Genomic DNA, 23,144 nt, shown 5'->3' with positions numbered 1-23,144 from the left:
CTTAGTAGCACAGGACTTCACACTTCTGTCCTGCTCCGTCAAGATATTTTACTGCTAGCGTGACACTTACCGTTCTGTGTGTGTAAGTGTGTGTTAGAATTCTGACATTGGTTGGAGCGAGTGTTTGTGTGTGTCTGTGTTTGTGTGCGTGTGTGTGTGTGTGTGTGCGCGCGCGTGTGTGCGCGTGTGTGTGTGTGTGTGTGCGTGTGTGTGTGTGCGTGCGTGCGTTAGTTCTCAGCGTCAGTGTATCACAGCTCAAATAGTGCTTGGCCAAGCATGTCCTGGAGGCCAAACTGCCCTGATCAGCAGAACTCAGACCAGTTTCACTACTGCAAAATTTAGCAGGAAATTTACACAACTAGTTGCACTGAAATAACACTGTACCTTTAACTGCTAAAAAGGTAGTTCTACCTAATCGAGGAGAGAGTGTAACTGAGCCATGTAAATCAATGCCTATCACTTGGTGTGTGTGTGTGTGTGTGTGTGTGTGTGTGTGTGTGTGTGTGTGTGTGTGTGTGTGTGTGTAGCCGTTGCACTGGTCGAAGTAGTAGCAGCTGTACTCGTAAGTACTTTTAATTGAAGTAGTAGTAGCATCATTATCATGGCTATCATTATTACAAATCATGCCTTTCAGTGGATACTTCTCTTCCTGGCCAACCCCCTAGACATCAGCACATCATTATGTAGTGGCATCTATCAGATACATGCTTAATTAGACGCTGTACAGCACATTAAGCCCAGGGAGTAGCCAAGCTAAAATATTTATAAGGTTGAATATATTTCTTATCTGTGTCATAATCCTTTATCAGATTGAAGAGTTTCAAATAGTTTTTTCTTGCTTCTTTTTACAACTTCTGTTCACCCAGTTTCCCTCCCTCTCCCTCTGCCACCCTAACCTGCAAGAAGGAAGGAGGCCTAGAGTTGTGGTGCGTGATAATTCCTCATTTATCAACTGAACTTTATGCTATTCTTAGGGGTTATGGAGGCTATGGAGTGGCACAGCTTTAAGTGCCAGTGAGTGGCACTTCCGTAGCCTGAGTGCTATCACGGGCAACCTCTGTCTGATAAAGCCCCTTGTCTTTTTGCTAGGGGAGGTGTCACCGTCAAGAGCCTTTCTCCCTCCCTCTCTTTCTCTCCGAGGCCCTTCCGAGCCAACAGCAAATAGTCACTCCTTTCCTTGGGAGAATTCACAAGGGTCATGTTTATTTCCAAAAAAATGCCTGCCCTTGTCCTCAAAATGTTCCGTCTCTCTGAAAGGGGAAGGTTGGAGGGGAGGCGGGGCGAGAGTGGGGGAGCGAGGAGCTCTCCTTTTGGGACTGTAATTAGACATCATGCTTGAATCTCTTTTCTTTCTCTCCCCACTGCAGCTGATAAAAGACAGAGGAAGGCTTAATGAATGCCGATTTGTATGGGATGTGATACACTTGGAGGAAATCTATTTTAGCCTTGGTGCTTATTACAAATGTTCAGCTTGTTTTCTTCTTCTGTTGCCTCTTTTCAACCAAACAAGTCCAGAGACCTAGTTATCGATGCATTTATTTATCAACCGCGCTCAATAATCCCTGTTCATGTCTTCTTGTAAGAGACCCATGTTGTTTACTAGCTTTAGGTAACACTTAGAGATGAAGAAAGATGAAAGGAATTAGCTCATAACCAAAAAGTGTATGACAACAACAACAACAACAACAACAAGAACAACAACAACAACAAATCCCTGGTCGGTAAATAACTGATGACGTCAAATCCCTACAGCATTTATGTTGATAATGTACAGTTCACAGTGAACCAAGGATACACTTCATGCAGTTCACAAAGGGGAGCAACAATGCACTGTGGAGATATTCTGGCTCCAGCAGAACAACATCCACCTACATTGTAATGTCCTCAGCTCCAGAGACCCACGGAATTGAGGTCATGTTCATATCTGTGACCCGAGCCTATCCACTCATGATGAGGAGGGTATGTGTGGGCGGGCCTAACGTATCCCAGGAATCTCACTTGGCAAACGTGGCTTATCCTCGGCCAAACCCTGGCCCCATCCCAAATGGCACCCTATTCCCAATTTCACTACACTACTTTTGCAGTCCGCCGCATAGGCCAATAGGGTGCCATTTTGGAAGCAGCCCCTGTGAGAGAAAAGAACAGCCCACTGAAGACTGTCTACAGATTGCGTAAACAAAAAGGAGCGATGGGGTCCGCACTTGAAAAAAAAGAAGTTGCATAAAGCTTACTTCCTGTCACCTACACACTGAAGGAGGCTGCGAAGCCGAAACATCTGTGTACGCTATCCCTGATGCAGTGAAAATCATTTAAAAAATGAAATGAAATAAATGTATGCGACATCGTTTTGAGTGCGGACCTATCACACCTACACCTATCACACAGGTTTTTACGCTCCAACCAAACTGCTGTGAGAGCGCGATGCTCCCCATCGAATGAGCTTTTAATACAGATTGCATGCCAGGAATGAACAGCAAGCCAAGCCTCCATCCCAGCAGTACAGACCTCACCCCCACAATGTGTTAGCCTGGATCCTCAGACCACTGAGAAGTTAAATGTGACAGTCTTCTACAAGAGCATCCAACTGCTCACCTGCCCTTAGTTGTGGTTACACGGGAACAGGAACAGGCTCTCCTGGATAAGAGTTGAGCCAAGGTTCCTCTGATCTTCAGTCAAATACACGCTGTATAGGCCTAGTATTTGAATGATTCAATGTTTAGTTTAAAACCACTGTTGGAAACACGTCAGCTTTTTATGTTGTTTAGCCACATGTTGCCTGTTGCCAGTTGCCTTGTTTCCTAAGCCGGGAGAAGGTGTGTGTGTGTGTGTGTGTGTGTGTGTGTGTGTGTGTGTGTGTGTGTGTGTGTGTGTGTGTGTGTGTGTGTGTGTGTGTGTGTGTGTGTGTGTGTGTTGTGGGTAGGGAGGGAGGGAGGGAGGGAGAGAGGGAGGTCACCCACCACGGGTGAGTGTGGAGACCTGACTATTAAATTAGCCAAGGCAACCTCCACCACGTCCGCCATGCAAGAACTCATCCCCGGGGACCTGTGAAGTTTTTTAACAGTTTGTGAAGGTTCCATGCAGACCTGCCAGGCTGAGTAGGTGGTGACTGGGTTGGGGGTCGAGGTTCGTAGCGGCAGGGTGGTTCCGGGAACGGGGTCAGAGGTGTCCAGTTGCTGCTCCATGCCGAGTGCGTGATCCCGCGTTCCGGTACTGACGGACGCTGATGCAATGGAGCTGGCATCCAGACAACTCTGTGGGATGAGCCACGTTGCTCCAGGCCCTCCCAGGTGGCCTTGCAGCAGCGGCCCCACTCTCCTCGCGCTGCTCTGTCTTGGCGTAGGAAGCCGGGGCCTAGCTGCCAGGATGTGGAAAATGATCCGAGCTTTTACAACATATACAACTTATCACTGGGGCCCTTTGGCCAGGTGGGGGGGGGGGGGTTCCTGCTTTATTGATTTTTATTACTTTCTGACGACATACCTCTCTTTGTTTGGCCACCAAGGGCAGTAAATATTGAGCGCCGGTTTGGGTGTTGAGTATGAGGTAGAAGGATAAACAGACTTACACATCCCTCCTCTAGTCCGGGTAACCATTGTTTTCTTTTTCCATTTGTTCTCTCCCTCCTTCTCCCCCTTTTCTCTTCCCTCTCTAGTTTCTGTATTGTTTCAAACCAAAATGAAACCACAATTCAAGTGTTGCTGTTAGTAAGATTTCAACTGTAATAATAAAGGTGTTCCTCTCTCCTTGGTGAGCTCACTCGTGAAGGCTTGTTGGACACCTCAGCTCATTGTGAACTTTGGCAACCATAGGTTTAATTTAGGATTGAGCTGTCCCGGGATTCTGATAGTGAGCTATGTCCTTCATTTAATACCCTTTTTTAACGTGCTCACTTTAGGTTCGCCGAATCCCCCCCACAGTTCCGTCCTGGAGGCCGACATCTGTTCAGAGCACAAACCAACTAGGTGTCCATCCATCCCCAGACCATGTACCACATCAAAACCGCCAGACACCATCTTGTTTGATGTCTGAAACACCTCAATTCTATTTTGTGTATATTTTTTTCCCTCACTCAGGATGAATGTATTTTTTTGAAGCATTTTCTTTCTCCAAGGGGCAACCTGAACTCCAGCAACTCCTAGGCAGTAGTGATTTGGGAGTGATTCTGAGCATGTCCTCACAGATTTGGGAGAGAGAAGGCGTATGAATTTCCCTGTGGCACATATTGAAACCTGACAAGAAGCCAGCAGGGTGTTGACTCACAATGCCATTTTTACACACACACACACACACACACACACACACACACACACACACACACACACACTGAGTCAGAATGCAATTTTTAACCTTCATCTGGGTTCTGACTTCTGACGCTCTGCGACCGACAGACCGAGTGGAGAGGTAACCAAACCTTCTCTCATTTCAACACCTTAGATTTCGCCACGTTTGTGTTTTTTCGTCGTTTCTTTTTTTATTTTTCTTCTTACATTTGATTTCCTAAACCATGTTTATTGTAGTCATGGACACAGATGTTCATCGTTATCTTGTGTCAATATCTGTCTTCTTACCCAAAAAATATATGCTTCTACCATCTGTTTGAAGAGGCAAATCTGGTGAGATTTCATTGGACACTCTCCTAGGTATTAGCCAATCGAAACCTCTGCTTCTTCCTCTGTGTAACCAGAAGTATTCTGAGACTCTTCCACCTGGATGTTTGAATTATTCAGCCATGCAGGAAGCTGGGTCTTGTTCCTCCTGAGTATTCCTGGGTTGTAAAAGGCAAAAATTGCTTCATCACGCCAAAGTGAATGAATGCATACATTATTTAGTCTAACCTGTGAAAATGTGACTTCTCCCTGGGAATTTGTGTCTGTTTGCAGCCTACTTACATTTCAGAGGGGTGGACGTTTTCTTTCCTCCCAGCACAATAACTAAAACCTACATCAATTAATCCGTGGGAATATTTGGAAATAGTCAAATATTCTGATTATTGAAGAACATCCTCTGAATATTCAGTGTTGGATGCATTATATTTCTGACTCCATTTACTCTGCAAAGGCAAGCCATTAGTTATCGTTTACATGGAGGCTGTAGTGAGTCATTTATGATAACTCATCTACTTCTAGAAATATCTACAGTACTGTAGATACACTATTTAAAGACAGACAGAAATGTTGCACCCTACACTACAGTGTGAAACGGTGAGGCCTTGTGAAGGTGTCAGGTTCACTAGTTCCCGCTTGTGCTTAGACACTTGTTTGACAGAAGGAGCTGACTCATTCCCTTTTCTTAGTAAAACAAACAAAAAATTCCTCTGACCTTCCTTCCAACTGTCTCTCTTCTGTACTCACCGAGACACACATACTGTAGGCTACAAACCATCCGGCCCCGTATCTGTACCTGGTTCTTATCTGCAACACACAGGCGTAGCATTACGTAATCAACATGAGCACTCTCTCTGAGACGCTGCCGTTTTCACAGATCTTTTGTTCGGTTAGCCTCTTTTACCAAATTGTCGCTAATATGCCATTGCTAATCTAATAGAATGGTCCCTTTCAAAGAAATCACTAAATTTGCTAGTCGTTAAAGGTACTTTTGCACGCTGGCAATGTTGTGTTTTTTCTGCCTGCTACGAGCATCTCCATGCCATGTGTAATGTAATTAAGTAGCTGTGTGGCTGTATTCCAGGAGCCAGTTAACAAACACAAATTAAAAACCCTTATGAACCTGGGGAATTTTTATTTTTTTTCTCGCTCTGAAAACCGTCAATTCTTTTCAGGTCACATGAAAAAGCAAAGCCCTGACAGTTCCCTATGCAACAAGCAGCCTAGGCTACTTCCAGTCCCAACAAACATGGACACATTCTCTTTTGGAATTTGGAATGTGGATTCTGTTTCCAGGATATGTTCTGCTACTTTGATAGCGTAGCTACGGCGATGACGATCAGTTGATTAAGACGGTAGGAGGAGCGACACGGTGTAACACCTCAAGGAATACTGGAAGGGAACAGCTGTGTGGAGTCTGTCTGTATTTCCACTGGGTAGCGTAGTCTGGGGGTTGGAAGGGGTGCGGCTGGGGGATTGGTAGGGGATCTTAGAGGGCCAAGGGTGGGCCTCGCCTGAATTGATGCTGTTCAGGGTTGGCCATGGTGGCGTCCTCCTGATGAAGTCAACTGTTGTTACGGGTGACTCTGGAGAGCAAGAGGTTAGGCGCGGCGCGGCGGAATGCAATTTCTTCGCCATCTGACAGAGCGCCGGAATAAAGTGGCGCACTCTTCCTCGGCAATCGCAGGGAATTGCTTCTCAGGGTGACAAATGATTAGCTGTTATCTGTTGACTGAATTTGATTCCTACAAGCAGCTGAGTCAGGTAACTGTGGAGGATCTGAGGAGAGGAGCGGAGAGGGAGGAAGGAAAGGTTTTTCCAGGAAATGAAATCGGCTTCCCCAGACACACCGGGACCAAATATAATCCTCTCTGTCAGAACAAGATTACTACTTTGTCTAATTACAGACAGCTTTCCGTCAGCGGTAGACTGTTTACCGAACGGCGCAGGTGTCTGTTTTGGTTGGGTATGCCCTTGTTGCATTCTTGTTTTTGTTTTGTTTTTTTAACCCTATTGAGAATTGAGGTTTAGAAAAGCCTCCTTCTACTTCTACATAGTTCTGCTGGTAAATGAGAGCATCATTTTCTGTCAGAAATTTTTCCGTTTTTTTTTTTTCCCCACGTGATTTTGTAGCTAAATATCCTGCTCTCAAGTAAGACACAGACAAACACTGTGGTGATCCACAGACATTTACCAACGCAATAGGAGAAGAGCTTTAGTTTCGGCCGAGTCTAACGAGCTCGGGTATTGGCAAAGCAAGTGTACAATAGAGTCCATAACGAGCTATAATGAAGAGGTTTATTCCTCTGTAGTGCAGGGTAAGGATTTTGACACATTAGGCCCTGGGCGGAATTCAAGCCTTTGTCTGTGTAATGTTTCTCTGGCACCTTGGATTCAAGTTTGAAGCCAATTTGTGGCAGTGACAGCGAGCGAACAGGCCAAGCAGGGGGAGAGATGTGGTCGCCACTCTCTGAGAGAGAGACTTGAACGGTTCAAGGTGTCAATGCATGATTAGTTCCCTCTCTGCAGTAGATCGGCTGGGTGGTTGTCACCCTGTGAACACAGTTGAAAGGGGAACTGGTTACCCGTTCGTTCTGTCACACCTCACACCGACCAAAACAGATAAGAACGAGAAAAGAAACAAACAGACATATGTATAGCACCTTTGAAACACCACACAGCAGCTACACAGAATCAACAGAAAGCTCTATCTTTGCCCTGTGTAAAGCCCCGGGGGATGTACTAGCTGTCCATTACAAAGGATTTAGTGTTTTCATGTTAGAAAAGTCACACACACCTACATATGTATTATATCAGTATCTGGGAGATTTTAAATACTACCAGAACATTTAGGGACCTTGTCAGACTGGCCCTTCCTGTCCGACCCTGAGCACCCATGTGGGAGTGTGTGACGTGACGTGTGTGTCACAAGGACACCATAAAATGTCTCGTCACCTCTTTGTTTTCATTAACTGAAACAACAATCGAGAAAGAGGAGAGAGAGAGAGAGAGAGAGGGAAAAGAGAAATAAATGAAGGGCACCGCTGAAAGTGCCTTGGACTTCCTGTTACTGTAGATCAGCCAGAGGCAAACTAATACTTCACCTCTTTTTATTTGGGTTAACATCTCTCAATGTATTTGAGTGCAGCTAGGAGGGGAGGATCCAGGGGTAGAGCAGAGGAAGGGGAAAGAGAGAGAGGGGCACGGGGGTAGTAATCCAGCTCCCCTTCCACTCCTCCGGGCTCACTGCTGTTTTAACCCAGTGTTGATTGACCCCGTGTTTGTCTCAGGCTCAGAGTCTCTCCCTTCTCCCTCTGAGGGGTGTTCCCCACATCCACTCCTCACTTGTGGGAGCCTGCGCTCCACTTCTTAAAACTTCTCTCTCCATGTGATTTATGACCCACCCATCAGATATACCCACGGGTGCTCTCCCCTCTCACCGTCTCCACACACAGCTCCCTCCTTACACAAAGACCTTGTGACTTAAATGGATTAGACCGCGGAGCAGTTATCCGCAAATGGATCCCGCAGCAGCCTGGCATTATTACCTCTGTCCTGTTAACTACCTAACGCACTAAGTGTAGAGCCTGCGTCCCCAATGGCATCCCAAAGCGATGAGGGGTTTAACGTGTATACAGAGGGGGGATACTCCCCCCCCCCCCCCCCCCCCCTTTTCATTCTGTGGCTCCCGAAAGAAAAAAAGGAAAGTTTCCTTATCAGGTAATAGAACAAAGGAGAAACTCAGTTGGAAGTGCACTGTCTTGGGAAGATGAAAGTTTTTTGTTTTTTTTTAAGTTACGCACAGGACAGGTTTCCTGTGCCTTTCTTGCTAAACTCCCCTGTCTGTCCCTAGCAAGTTCCTAGCTCCATTCTCTTCCTCCTGCCTGCTTGCGTAGCCGACCCTGTCTTTGAGGGGGAAAGTAAACCCTCCGTGCCGCCTGTCTGTATAAGATTAAATACCGAGATGGCGACAGGAAAAAGGCAGGGAGGGAAAACAAAGGCCAGGGTGGGTGAGGGATGTTGGGGAGAATTATCAGGTTGGTGACGGAAACTGCCAGTTTGTCTGACTCAAATATGTACAAATAAGCTTCTCTGCTTCTCGAACCTTTTGGAGGGCGGAGTCACCTATCTGTCTGAGAAAAGGCACATTGGGGACATGTAAAGAAGTTAATAATATATCTAATCATTTCCCCCACATATCTTTTATCTTGAAAAGAAAACCGGAGAAAAAAAGACAGTGTATATACAGTATGAAGAAAACATACCATGATTATAGAATATTTAGGGATTATATTGTAGATAATTAAGTGTATAGACGTCCCATCCTTATTTTCTGTAGTTATTTTTCCTTTAAATCTGTGAAAAAGTGTAAAGTGTAGGTTAAAAGCAGTTTCCTAGCAGGTATAGAGTTAAATGAGGCCAGTAGGGAAGTCTTCTCCCACAGCACATTTCCTCTAGTTTACATTGTACAAATCATTCTGCCTGAGAGAGCTCTAACAGGGAAAGGAGAATTAATATGACTTCCGGTCTAGATGAACATTTGATAAAAGCTAAGTCACTGGGGGTCTTAAAGAGAGAGAAGGACATTTCCAAGGAACTTTGAGGAAGTATCAAGAAACAATGAGCTTAATGCTTTGCCTGGCTTAGCTCTCGTCCTTTGGTCCAAATCGTGTGTCTTAGAGAAATGGTGATAGCTCCCAGGCAGTGACAGAGGTGTGTGTGTGTGTGTGTGTGTGTGTGTGTGTGTGTGTGTGTGTGTGTGTGTGTGTGTGTGTGTGATGTGTGCCGGTGCGGTCTCAACATGAGACTATATAAGCACTATAATGTGTTTAACTTGTAAACTAGTCGGAGACAGATTACTGGCGGTTGGCAGGGAGGTGAGGAGGCAACATTTAAACTGTTCACCTTTTGCCTTCACATCTGTCCTACTAATGGCCCAGTCTCTCTCTCCCTCTCCCTCTCTCTCTCTCTCTCTCTCTCTCTCTCTCTCTCTCTCTCTCTCTCTCTCTCCCTCTCGCTCTTCTTCTGTCTTACCGAACCTCAGGCACCTTTTTAATGTCTCCCCTCGTTCCAATTCCCCAACTAAAAGAAACAGTCATTATTAGTTTATTAGCGAGCCTCAGCAAATGTGTTAGCCGATATTCAGTTGTTAATGAACGCATTCAAACCCCCTCTACAGAGCGTATTCACAGGCAGCTGTGAGTGCTTCAGCTGATAATAGTTTCCCAAAGACAAAAGATTAAGGAAATAGCATTATAGGGGGCAAAACAATAGAGGCCCATTGGAAACACTCTAATGGAATGCTCTTTCGTTTAGAAATGGTTTCCTTTTCGAATTTCTATGTGCTCGTCTTGCTCTTTTATAATGCTCTCTCGCCTCTGAGTATATAACAGCTATAGCTGCTGTTTTTCTCCCCAGGCCGGGCTCATTGCCACAGGGAATAGAGCCGGGGTTGACGTCAACTATAGAATGTAAGGTATCTCAACCTGATGAAGCTGAATCCCCCTCCTCCTACGAACCACTTTGCGTTGCTGCCTTGGCAGCCTGGCATGCCCTGCCATCTTCTTAACAAGGCAGGTGAATTGTTAATTAAGGCTGAGGTAAAGAGGGGGTGTTGGGAGGGAAGGGGAGGAGGGAGGGAGGGAGGGAGGGAGGGAGGGAGGGAGGGAGGGAGGGAGGGAGGGAGGGAGCAGGGTAAAAGTGAGAAGCACAAACAAGTCGAAGCATTTGTTCGCGGTGTAATCTACACATCAATTATCCCGCTGAGCTAATTAGCACCTTGCATTACCCCAGGTACCTGCAGCCTTCACACATGCTCACTCTTTCATGCTCCTGATCAAAAAAGGAAACGGATTGACAGAAACACAGGGAGGCTGAACCCAAGGGTAGCGCTAAGGCGGGCGGGTGGGGGAGGGGGGGGAACCTCAGATCAAAATGTCCTTTATACTCTTTTACGACAAAAGTAACTCACAGTGTGTATGCACGCACCGTTATGTTTCCTAGGTCCCTTTCCACATCATCTATGCCAAAGAAACTGCTCAATTATGTAAGAGGCACAAGCATGTACTATGTATCATATAGTACGTAGCCAAGGTTGCATGTAATTGACAGGGAAATGGGTCTGTGTGGTTTGTGTGGAAAAACAACTGTTTTTAAATGATGGCTCGTTTTCTTCATGGACTGACAGGCAAGAGGTAATGTTTTTGGCAATATTCAACAAAAGTGCTTTATTATTTTTTTTTAAACGACTGCACAGACAAAATTGGCTCAGGTATTGCAGATTTGATGGGCTATGTGCATTTTAAAGACAACATTTGTTTTGCATTTGTTCGACGTCGTATGTTAGAAAATGTCACGGCATGACTTTAAACTTTTGATTTGCGATATAACGTTGTTGTTGTTGTTGTTTTTTTTTTTTTTTAAGTACTACGATGTTGTAACGGCAACATCAGTAAGCAATGACGTTCTTAAACTCTACTGATGAAGGAACAGAGTGAATGGATGTAGGTGGCTCTTTGTTATGTTGAAACCTCTCTGTTACGTAATAAACTAGAGGGGGTGTGTTTTGTCGAAGCATCCTGGTTCAAGATGAGGTCTTATAAAGGTGTGTTTAGCATGACAAAGACCCTTCCCCATGTGTCACGTGGGTCCTCCTGTGGATTGGCCACTCTGTTGGTCAGAAATCATCATTAGAATTGACTTGGAAGAAGCAGCTCTGTTTTTTTTGTTTTGCTACTGTGGGGACGAGCAGACCCTCCTGTGATGTAATTAAAGGTTTAGGTTCCGCTCTGGGTGGTGAAAAATGGAAGTAGTAGGCGGGAGGCAGACAATGTGAGAAAATCTGTCTCTGATAGTGTGTACACACACCCACGTCATCCATAACTTATGGGCTGGGACGTGTGATGATGTTGTTCATTTAGAGAGAGAGAGAGAGAGAGAGAGAGAGAGAGAGAGAGAGAGAGAGAGAGAGAGAGAGAGAGAGAGAGAGAGAGAGAGAGAGAGAGAGAGAGAGAGAGAGAGAGAGAGAGAGAGAGAGAGAGAGAGAGAGAGAGAGAGAGAGAGAGAGAGAGAGAGAGAGAGAGAGAGAGAGAGAGAGAGAGAGAGAGAGAGAGAGAGAGAGAGAGAGAGAGAGAGAGAGAGAGAGGTTACTTACGACGAACACAACTCATCTCGCATGCAGTACACATGGTTCTGAAACCTATGTGACTCGTCATATAGAGTGTTAAAATAAGAGCATCGTAGTTTTTGCATCCAATGTGTTTCCTGGTATCCTCGTGGAAGCCACATCCTCCTGGCTGCTCTAACTAATTGGGAAGTGGTAACAGTATCAGGTCCAGTGTCTGTGTCCCTCTGAGTCTCCCGAGGCTGTTTCTCTCCCTGTAGGACACAGAGCCTTGCTGGGGCCCGTTGTCAGGGGGTTCACCCGTTGTCAGGGGGTTTGCCCGCCGCTCATTTGCTGATTGGAGAGAGGTGGAGAGAGGTTGGTGGGGAAGTGGGGATGAGGGGATGAAAAGAGGCCCATTTCCTGCAGCTCGTTTGATACCTGGTGGGGATGCTATTCAGGTGACAAAGATCCAGGCACAGAGGGGGGACCAGATGTGATTTACACACTCATTAGCATCTGAATGAAAAGGCTGAGACCCAGGCTGGATCAGATCAGATTGGGGGCCATGCAGACCAGACCGGGGGTTGGGGTGGGGGGGGGCTGCTTACTCCCACTGCCTGGCTTGGTCCTCACCTGTGTGGGTGGATGGGTTCCCGTTCTCCCCTCTGATCTTTATCCCATCTGAGGGGCCTGATCCCTCACCCTTCTAAACCCCCCTACCTTCCCTTTCCCTTCCCCCTGGCCTCCAGCTGGTGACAGACTGGCAGACCGGCAGCGTTTTATGACAGTGAGCAGTCTTTCCTCTCTCTCGTTCTCCTCTCTCTCTCCTCTGCTCTCTCTCCTCTCTCACCTCTTTCTCTTCTATCTCTCATTCTCCTCTCTCCTCTCTCTCTCTCTTTCATTCTCCTCTTTATACTCTCTCTGTCTCTCTCTGTCTCTCCAGCTCAAAGCACAGATGCGATTCAGAAAATGTGCCTTCACACCAATTTTGTTTTTTTTTACCTCGTTCATTGTGTTTAATACACATCAGGAAAATTCGACTAACCCGGCCCCTGACAATGAATCCCAAACAATGCCGGTTTGCTTGGAAGTCTTCCAAGATGCTACCTTGTGACAGTGAGCCTCTATTTCATACGCTGGACACAGTTCATTCGTAGGCGACAAAGAGCTGTAACATTTTATGTGGTAAAAGGTCATGAATTAAATTTGGTCATCATTTTGGCAAACAGTAAATTATTTTATTTAAGAATAATAAACTTCGCTCTGTGTTTCTCTTGTGGGTTTAGTCAGTTTGACAAGCTGTCTCCTGCAGTGTTTAAAACTGTGTGAATACAGATGTTTCTCTTGTTTTTGTTCATTAGAATCTAATATAGAGATAGGCGGGGAAGAGAATGAGAGAGAGAGAGAGAGATATTTTTCATCTCGCTTTTGTTTATTGTTTATTTCACTTGCTTTGGCAATGTAAACATACAGTTGAAGTTGGAAGTTTACATACACTTCGGTTGGAGTTATTCTCCACACATTTCTTGTTAACAAACTATAGTTTGGAAAGTTGGTGACACAAGTCATTTTTCCAACAATTGTTTACAGACAGATTTATTTCACTTATAATTCACTGTTTCACAATTCCAGTGGGTCAGAAGTTTACATACACTAAGTTGACTGTGCCTTTAAACAACTTGGAAAATTCCAGAAAATAATGTCATGGCTTTAGAAGCTTCTGATAGGCTAATTGACATAATTTGAGTCAATTGGAGGTGTGCCTCTGGATGTATTTCAAGGCCTACCTTCAAACTCAGTGCCTCTTTGCTTGACATCATGGGAAAATCAAAAGAAAACAGCCAAGACCTCAGAAAAAAATTGTAGACCTCGAAACGTCTGGTTCATCCTTGGGAGAAATTTGCAAACTCCTGAAGGTACCAGAAAGTAGTCACGTTCTGTCTCCTAGAGATGAACATACTTTGGTGTGAAAAGTGCAAATCAGTCCCAGGACCCTGTGAAGATGCTGAAGGAAATAGGTACAAAGTATCTATATCCACAGTAAAACGAGTCCTATATCGACATAACCTGAAAGGCCTCTTAGCAAGGAAGAAGCCACTGCTCCAAAACTGGCATAAAAATCCAGACTACGGTTTGGGGACAAAGATCATACTTTTTGGAGAAATGTCTTCTGATCTGATGAATGAAAAATAGAACTGTGTGGCCATAATGACCATCGTTATGTTTGGAGGAAAAAGGGGAAGGCTTGCAATCCGAAGAACACCATCCCAACCGTGAAGCATGGGTTGGCAGCATCATGTTGTGTCGGTGCTTTGCTGCAGGAGGGACAGGTGCACATCACAAAATAGATGACTTCATGAGGAAGGAAAATTATGTGGATATATTGAAGCAACATCTCAAGACATCAGTCAGGAAGTTAAAGCTTGGTCGCAAATGGGTCTTCCAAATGGACAATGATCCCAAGCATACTTCCAAAGTTGTGGCAAAATGGCTTAAGGAAAACAAAGTCAAGGTGTTGGAGTGCCCATCACAAAGTCCTGACCTCAATCCCATAGAAAATTTGTGGGCAGAACTGAAAAAGAGTGTGCGAGCAAGGAGGAATGGACCAAAATTCACCCAACTAATTGTGGGAGCTTGTGTAAGGCTACCCGATACGTTTGACCCAAGTTAAACAATTTAAAGGCAATGCTACCAAAAACTAATTGAGTGTATATAAACTTCGGACCTACTGGGAATGTGATGAAAGAAATGAAAGCTGAAATAAATCCTTTTCTCTAATATTATTCTGACATTTCACATTCTTAAAATAAAGTGGTGATCCTAACTGGCCTAAGAAAGGGAATTTTCACTAGGGTTAAATGTCAGGAATTGTGAAAAACTGAGTTTATTTGTATTTGGCTAAGGTATATGGAGGGACAGAGAGAGAGAGAGAGAGAGAGAGAGAGAGAGAGAGAGAGCGAATAGAGTAACTGACAGATTGTGTTAGGCTTCAGGTGCAAACTCAGTGTTCCTGAGATAAATGTAGCTGGAGGCTACAGCCGCCTGGACAGGAAACCATAACAACCTTGACCAGATCAAACCGTTGTTTTTACCCATTTACTTCTCTCAGGGTCTGTACAATAGTTATGGCGAGTTAGGAAAGGTGAGACGCATTTGTGGGAACACAAAACAACTCAACTTGTCAGACTTGTGAAAGGATTTGAGCTAACCTCAGGCCTATACGTTTTGTGACTTTTTTTTGAACCTATTTTATTCACATTGTAAGGAAATCACCATCAAATTACTTTGTAAGAGTGCATAATTACAACTCAGGTTCTGCTTAGCTGGTATTAACAAAAACCTACAGTAATCCATTCTGGCAGTGCAATATGTTATTGTAGCATGCTAATTAATCTTACAGGAAGTGTAATACATTTACAATATCAGATTGAAGCAATACTGTATATAGATTTATTAAATCTTTTAATCAGTTCTGGCTAAATTAATTTTTCACTGATTGCTTACATTTGAATTTGCATATACTTAGTGCAAGTAATTTATTTTCATGGATTCCTTTTTTTATTAAAATGGGGCATATGGCCCTTGAGCAAAAAAAAAAAAAACATTGCTGCTTTTTCCACAGACCATCCTCACTTTAGTTGCATTAAATACTATGTCCTTTTAAGCAAAATCTCCAGCTAAAACGACTTCCTGTTAGGTCTGCCTTATATGACAAGGTTATGACTTATCAATATGACCTGTATCCAACAACAACAGGCTCTATTTTGTCAATTTGGATAGATTTGAGAGTTTGTCAAGCCAGGTCTCTGACATCTACTGCAGTCACTCTGTCATGCTCTGTGGCCTTGGTGAGACTAGATGATACTCCTCGTGACGCACCTTTCCTTTCTTTGTCCCTGATAAATAGAAATGTGATTGAAGACACGTTCGGAAGAACATCTCTCTTTCTCTCTCGCTCTCCCTCTCTCGCTCTCTCTGACACACATGCACGCACACATGCTACCCCCCCCCCCCCCCCACACACACACACACACACACGGGCGCTCACACTGCAGCAGTCACTTGTAGTACAGTAGACTGTGATTGATGACAGTGATGCGTGGATGCATAAAGGGAGAACTAGTGGTGTTATGCTGTTGGCTGTAAACAAGGTGCAAGGCCCCACTGGCTCTCTGAGGGCCTGAGCTCACTCACAGCAACAACAGACAGACAGAGCAACAGTCAGGTCATATTAAACAGCTAGCTGATAACACTGTGCTGTGACTATCAATTTGTTGCCCCCCCGTCCCCTCACATGAAACCAACATCAGTCCCTGGCCCTACTCTGGCCCCGTCAGCAAATTCCTTTACCTGGAACGGAACTGTAACTGTGTGTGTGTGTATCTCTGTGTGTGTTTGTGTGTGTGTGTCTCTGTGTGTGTTTGTGTGTGTGTGTGTGTGTGTATTTCTCGATGCCAGTGTATGTGTGTTTCTAAAAGAGCATTCGGAGGGGAGGGCACACTGGGCGGGGAGGCGGAGGTGGGAGGCGTGAACCTGTGGCAGCGAGCCATGGTGTCCCTTTGCAACTGGTGAGGAGGGCTGGAGAGGGAGAGAGAGGGAGAGACGGAAGGCCCGAATGAGACAGTGCCACAGAGGGAAAGAGAGAGAGTGAGAGAGAGAGGACAGGTCCAGATAAGATTCTCAGCTTATAGCAACACACTACTCCACTATCAAGAACATGGATACTCTCTTCTTGAGTGAGCAGGCCTCCAGAGCAGAGCACTGTACCCCAGCTAGCAGGCTGAGAACATCTAGGAAGCTAAAATATATCAAGAAATAATAAGATTCCAAAGGAAGTTTGTTACACTGTAAGATGAATTCTCCCTGCGCCTTACACATTGGATTTATATGCTATATTTTGATTGTGAATCAAACTAAAGCAAGGGTTTGTGTGTTTGAGGGGAGTCTTCCAGCTGAGCGCTTTTTGGGGTGACATGAATATTTGATAGGAAAAACTGATTCTTCTGGATAAAGCACCCTTCATTTACTTCTTTGATCCCCTGTTCCTATTCCAGGACATTTCATTACTTATCTGCTTATAAATATCTGCATAAATTGAGCAGGCAAAGGTGATTTGTCAACAGTCCAACATCGACATTGATGTGCAGGTGGTGCTCCCTTGGTATTCCCAGTAATGATTACTATACAATTTACATTTGTACACATTTACGTACAAAGGCACACACATTTCGAAGAGTTTAAGTACCCGCTTGCTGCATTCATTGGGAAAATTGGTAAGAAGCCTAAAAAGGGCTTTTATACTATAGTCAAAGAAAATTTGAAATTGTCTCCCTTTATGTGAGCAAAGTACCAGTTTGCCCATGATGAACGACTCAAACTGGAAAGTGTTTCATCCTTCCTCCTCCGAAAGGTTTTGTGTGTATTTGGTTAGTTACAGTAATTATAGCCAATAAGTGACAGCCAAAATCAGACAGGAGAAAGTAGAGGCTGCAAAGGCACACACACACACACACACACACAAACACACACACGCACACACAAACACACGCACACACACGCACACACGCACACACACACACAAACACACACAAACACACGCACACGCACACACACACACACACACACACACACACACACTCTCTCTCGTAGCAAGGACCCGCTGCAGAACATCTGCTGAGAGATTTGCATATTAATTAACCCATATTAACACTAATTATTCTGGGAAATTATCAAATAAATTACATTTTCTAATTTTAACCTTTTCCTTTGCTTGACGTATGTCAGCAGCCAGAGGAACCTTTAGCTGGAAATCGATCTCACCTGAGCCGGTTATCTAAGGATATTGTTATTTCTATTTATAAATATATATTTTTTTCATTTCATTTTCAGTCCTGAGGGCAGCCTAGGGAGCTTTTGTGTGCCTTGCCTCCCCACCCCCTTTTTTTTTTTGGGCTCCTGCGTTGGGGAGGCGGGGGCCCAGAACATTTGTCGAGGAGGAGGAACATGTGTGCGGGGTTGTACAGATGGTGGATCTGTACAGTGCGAGGAAAGGTGGGCCCTCTGAGTGGTTGAGAAAACCTTGAAGCTTTCTTTTTTCCAGCCTGTTGCTCAGGCCTCTGCAAACAAATGGGAGTTTAATTCAATTAGAATCAGGCTACTGTGGGTGCCTCATGGCAGACATTATTGAACATAACCAACCCCTTCCTGACACACTCAGAATCACTCACTACTCACTCCCATGCACACCGACATAGAGAGAGAGAGAGAGACACACACACACACACACACACACACACACGCACACACACACACACACACACACACGTACTCCCCACTGCCAGGTTGGTTTACACATTGCCGAATTTTCACCATTCATCGCCTCCACAAAGCTGCCCCTCTCCTTTCAGCTCTTTGTTTGCCCTCTGCCACTGTCCTTTTATTGCTCATGGCTTGCTTGGTCTGGCCCATGTGAAACACCAGGCCAGTAGACTTGGACAAGATCTTAAGCATTCTTGTGTATCTCACTGGAATACAGACAGACAGTCAGAAGCATTTTCGGTATTTCTAATGAATGTAAAACAGCCAGTGCTCCTAATGAGTAAAAAGCCAAAGTTAGACATATTTAAAAATTCCAAAGACAGAAGAATATATTTAAACGTTCCCTCGGTTCCTCCCACTTACAACCCCCAAACGCTTCCTACCCTAAAAGGATGAAGGTTCACGGAACTGCCTACTCAGAGCCCTAAACTCTGTCGTGAAAAGGAATTTTGAAAGTGAAAAGGTCATTGTTAAAACCCCTTCCAGGGCCTCCCGGGTGGCGCAGTGGTCTAAGGCACTGCATCGCAGCGCTAGCTGTGCCACCAGAGACTCTGGGTTCGTGCCCAGGCTCTGTTGCAGCCGGCCGTGACCGGGAGGTCCGTGGGGTGACGCACAATTGGTCTAGCATCGTCCGTGTTAGGGAGGGTTTGGCCGGTAGGGATATCCTTGTCTCATCGCGCACCAGCGACTCCTGTAGCGGGCTGGGCGCAACGGGAGTTGTAGCGATGAGACAAGATAATAACTACTAACAATTGGATACCACGAAATTGGGGGTAAAAAAATGTAAATTAAAAGAAAGCGAGAAAACAACCATAGCCACAAGGCTATGACCTAATTTCTACCTTAATGCCTCTTTACCTCCCCCGTTCACCTCTACCCCCCCTGCCCTCCTAGCCATTCAGTTGATCAGCATGTTTCTCATTCATGAGACAGGGCAGTTATCCTCCAATAGGGTGAATGTCCTTGCTCATTACCGACGCCGATAGCCACAGGAAACACAACATTACCTGGAGCTATAAGCCTCAGCGGTCAGTTAGCCAGGCTCTCAGTGTGAGTCACCTACCACCTTTCCCCATCACAATCTAACGGGAAGCTGGCTGGAAATGGGAAAGTCTCTGCCCCCAAAATATAGGGTACTGTGATGGACATAGAGACACACTGGGTGGAAGATCTTCTGGCGCCTTCCTGTGTCATGTGTTCCGTGAGACAGAAGTGGTTATTTGGATATTTTTTCTGGGTCGTTCGTTGTGGATCGAGTGCAGATCCAACGCCTCCCAGCTCGGGAGCCCGTTGAGGGGGATTTGTGGAAGAGTGTATGAAAAGGGGAAGAGTAGGCACATAGATGCATGTTTGCAGCACATTGACCCAAGGTATGTTTATTTGAGTGGGTGCTTTGGGTATGTTCAGATGGTCAGTGTATGCCTCAAGGGTTGTACGGTTGATGTCTGACTGTACGACACGCAGATTTCGTAGTGGGAGAGTTAGGGTTTGTTTAACAGCTCGACAGTAAAACACAATCACATTTTTGTTCATAACATGCTGTTTTTTCTCACTTTGGTAGAATCTTTTAGTTTTCGATGACTTTTTAAAAAAAAAAAATTATAAGGGTACAGAGAAACAGTCACAGTCGAAATATCGATGGTCAATATCGATGATCTTTATTTGTTTTAAGAAAGTTGATGAGATTTCAATCAGACTTCTTTTTTTGTTGTTGTTTTGCCACAGACGTTGAAAGGGTGACTCGCTCTCTCGTCCTTCCACACACACACAAAAAAAAAAAAACACGGTCATTGTGGAAGGTTATCGACATCATAATCAATGCACTTTTGAAACTGCCCTCTGCACTGGTATGCCTGACAGCCTAATACCAGAGTTCTGAAAGAGTTACGCCAGGCACGTATAAGCCTGATATTAAGCAAGACTCAAAAAGTGAGCAATTACAAGTGTCATTTTAATTATCTGTAAAAGTCCTTCCCTTTATTTACCTCCAATCAGGAGAAAGAAGAGAGCTGGTGAAATCAGCTGGTAACAGGTAGCATCAGTCAAAATGCCAGCTGTAATTGCCTTTGTTGCGGGTGGCACTTAAACTAAAGCAGGAGAAAAATAGAAAGTGTCATCTGAAAGAAAACGTAGCCCTAGAAAGTAAACATGATGATTTCTTTGTCTATCTCGTCTAGAAACACAAAAGATTGATTAGCGGCGAGGTATAGAACAAAATAATGGCAGAGTGTAGGCTAACATTAGTAGGTTTCGAAATGACTTTGTTTCAGAGTACAATGCCCGACGTCAGGCTGGTGCTTACATTATACTGAGGCGTCTGTCAGAGATGTCACCTCAACAAAGCAGGCTTTCTGAAGTCAATGCTACTTGCTTCTTTGATTGACAAGTTGCACCCGGTCATTTCTGTCTTCTCCAGGCTCTTTGGTGAGTAATGCTCTGTCTGATAGCCAATGTTCTAGCTTGGATCACATCCAGTGATCTCCCCTCTCCTACTCCCTACCTCTCCCCACCAACACGTAGACCTGCATGGAAGCACAGACCCCCAACCTGGCGTTAGAAGCTCTTCATGGTTTGTTTTGGACAACCGTAGATGTCTAGAGGTTTTCAGGGGGTGGGGTGATCTTCACGTCCCCTCTATGATCCGAGGTCCATTGTCTCCAGGTCCGTTGCTCAATATTGAAGACGTCACATTGTAGCGCCTCTCTTCATGCGTTAACCTATACACTGCACATGGACCTGTAGCACACAGAAAAATGCCCTATGAGAGGTTTGGGGTGCAAAGAAAGGCCTTTTAAAACCTGTCCATCCTTAGATAATGTCATTCACCCCTCCTGGGTATTCGTCGGTATTCAGGCTGTGTCCAGAGATCAGGTCTGCAAGGGGCGGGGTAATAGCTTCCCAGGCCTCCTGCTTCTTTGTTACCCCCTGCCGCCCGCCTGCTAGGCCACCCTTAGAAACCTGCCCGGGAGAAAGGGGAGTAGGGAGTCCACAGCACGTTGTGTTGCTAAGAAGGGGGGGTTAGGGGGTGTGTGTGTGTGTGTGTGTGTGTGTGTGTGTGTGTGGGGGGGGGGGTTAGGGGTAAGTTGGGAAGGGACCAAAGGGGAAATACAATAATAATACTAACATATTATCAATTGTGGGCCAAGGTATATCGGGGACCACACAGCAGGAGTTTGAATGTCTCACTTTCTTTCTGGCTTTTCTTTGGCTTTCTCTTTTTTTCATGTCTGAGGGCATTACCCAGTCTGAACTTGCCTAAACCCTTGTGGTCACACCTCTTGAAAAGGTTTTGTTTCCCCCGTCAATTGGTATTCTAACCAGGTCAGCTGATTCTGCTGGCCCTGTCTACGCAGCCGTTTTCCTTGTAATTTGCGCCTGTTGTTCGGAAGGCAAGTGCAGACCCGCGGATTGTGCAAAGATCATGTATGAACGTACTGTATACGCTCAGAGTAATCTTATTTCTCTCCGTGCTATATAACAAGTAAATATCTGATTTATTTTCCCTTCTCCGTTTTGGAATTTTAGAAGGTTTTAGAGTTGTATTTAGTAGTCATTTATAGCTACAGTACAGCAATTAAAACGGACTGTAAACATTTTTGCACTCTGCTTTTTCCTCGCCTTCCCCTAGCCACATTTGAAATTGGTTCCCATGATGTCATACTCTGATTCCCCCCCCCCCCCATCTGCGGTTGTTTTGAGTCTGTTTCTCCAGAGTAGTGTTTTAGGAACTAGCAGTGAGTTGTGTGATGCGGTGGTCCTGTTTCTCTCGCCGAGGTAACGTCCTGTGTTTATTCCTCTAATAAGTCTTTTGCCTTCCTTCGTAGGACAGACAATTTATGGACCTTGTGTGTAGACTGGAGAGGCTAGAGAGACAGCCCTTGCGAGGGCAGACTAATTCACAAACAGCCACCTTCAATTGAGTTCACGGCCCTTATTTACAGGCTGCCTATTTTTAAGAGAGGCTGCCATGTGTCTGGGACCAAGTGTTGTGGAATCAAGCGGGCCGCTACTTGTGTGAGTTATTTTAATGCGGGGCTCGACTGCGCAAGTGTTTCTCTCCGCAAACCATGACTCATTGAAAACACTCCCTGAAAAAGACAAGAGGAGAGGGAACGGAGGGAAAGGGGCGGGATGCAGGTCCTGTTTCAATGAAGCTAGGGGTATTTTATATTATTTAATGTATCATTGTCAAGATCTGACTTGACGGTTGATATCTGTCAAGTTCTGAGGGAAAAACACAGTACAGTAGGTGCGTCAATTACGTAGGAGTGGTGAATGTGATGAAATTACTAGGGGTTAAGCCATTTCCATCCAGGGTGGTATGACTATTTGACATTTGTAAATATCAGAAGTGCAGAGTATCTCAGCCACGTTGGGTATGCTTCAGATCTGTGAGCCCCAACTGAAAGGTGTAGCTAGGTTGGCATCTCAGGCAGTCTACTGCGGGAGAAAATGTGTGGCTATTTTGGCGTGTCTACGTAGCAGCTGACTGACTCCACACACCATGATGGTTAAAGTTACAGATTCCAGTCTGTCGCGGTGGGTGTTGTTGTAATTGGGAAGAAAGGGCCCACGTCTCAAACAGGAATGGGTCTAAACCTGTAATCAAATAAAATCAAAGTTTATAGGTCTCTTACACAGTTTAGCAGATGTTATAACAGGTGCAGCGAAACGATTGTTTTACTAGCTCCTAACAGTGCAGTGCAATCATGACTTCATCTGAGGACATAATCCTCTTTGACCTTTTTCCCATTTCAGGGTCAGTACAATGAACACCAAACATGAATTCCTCTGCAGTGACCCATCTTGTTTTGTTTTGTGTTCTCCCTCATTGCAGCGTTGAATTACGAGAATGTGATGGATACTGGTTCAGAGACAGAGGATGAGGACAAGCTGTTGGTATCGGAGGAGGACGGCCTACTTAACGGGGTGGGCAGCCCTGCCAGCCTGAACAACCACGACGCTGGATCCCCGAGGGTGGGCCACGCCCTGATGACAAAGGAGGATGAGGACGATGACATGAGGGACAGCGGAGTAGACCATGTCTGGCATGACAACGACATGCTGCACGCCTCAGTCGACGGTACTGGTGAGTGTCACACACACACACAAAAGCG

The 23,144-nt window shown here is 45.1% G+C and overlaps 1 protein-coding gene across 2 annotated transcripts in view; it reads left to right on the top strand.

Moving 5' to 3' along the window:
- The window catches only part of LOC110527541 (zinc finger E-box-binding homeobox 2), a 75,538-nt gene that overhangs the window by 33,755 nt on the left and 18,639 nt on the right, over positions 1-23,144 (top strand). For both annotated transcript variants that reach the window (XM_036983025.2, XM_036983023.2), the window contains exon 3: positions 22,865-23,116. In XM_036983025.2, coding sequence (XP_036838920.2) covers positions 22,865-23,116 — 252 coding nt within the window. The remainder of the gene's footprint in view (positions 1-22,864; positions 23,117-23,144) is intronic.

Source organism: Oncorhynchus mykiss, chromosome 7, assembly GCF_057628025.1.
Source record: "Oncorhynchus mykiss isolate SJ-2025 chromosome 7, ASM5762802v1, whole genome shotgun sequence".
NCBI lineage: Eukaryota > Metazoa > Chordata > Actinopteri > Salmoniformes > Salmonidae > Oncorhynchus > Oncorhynchus mykiss.
This window is presented reverse-complemented; position numbering and strand designations above follow the sequence as displayed.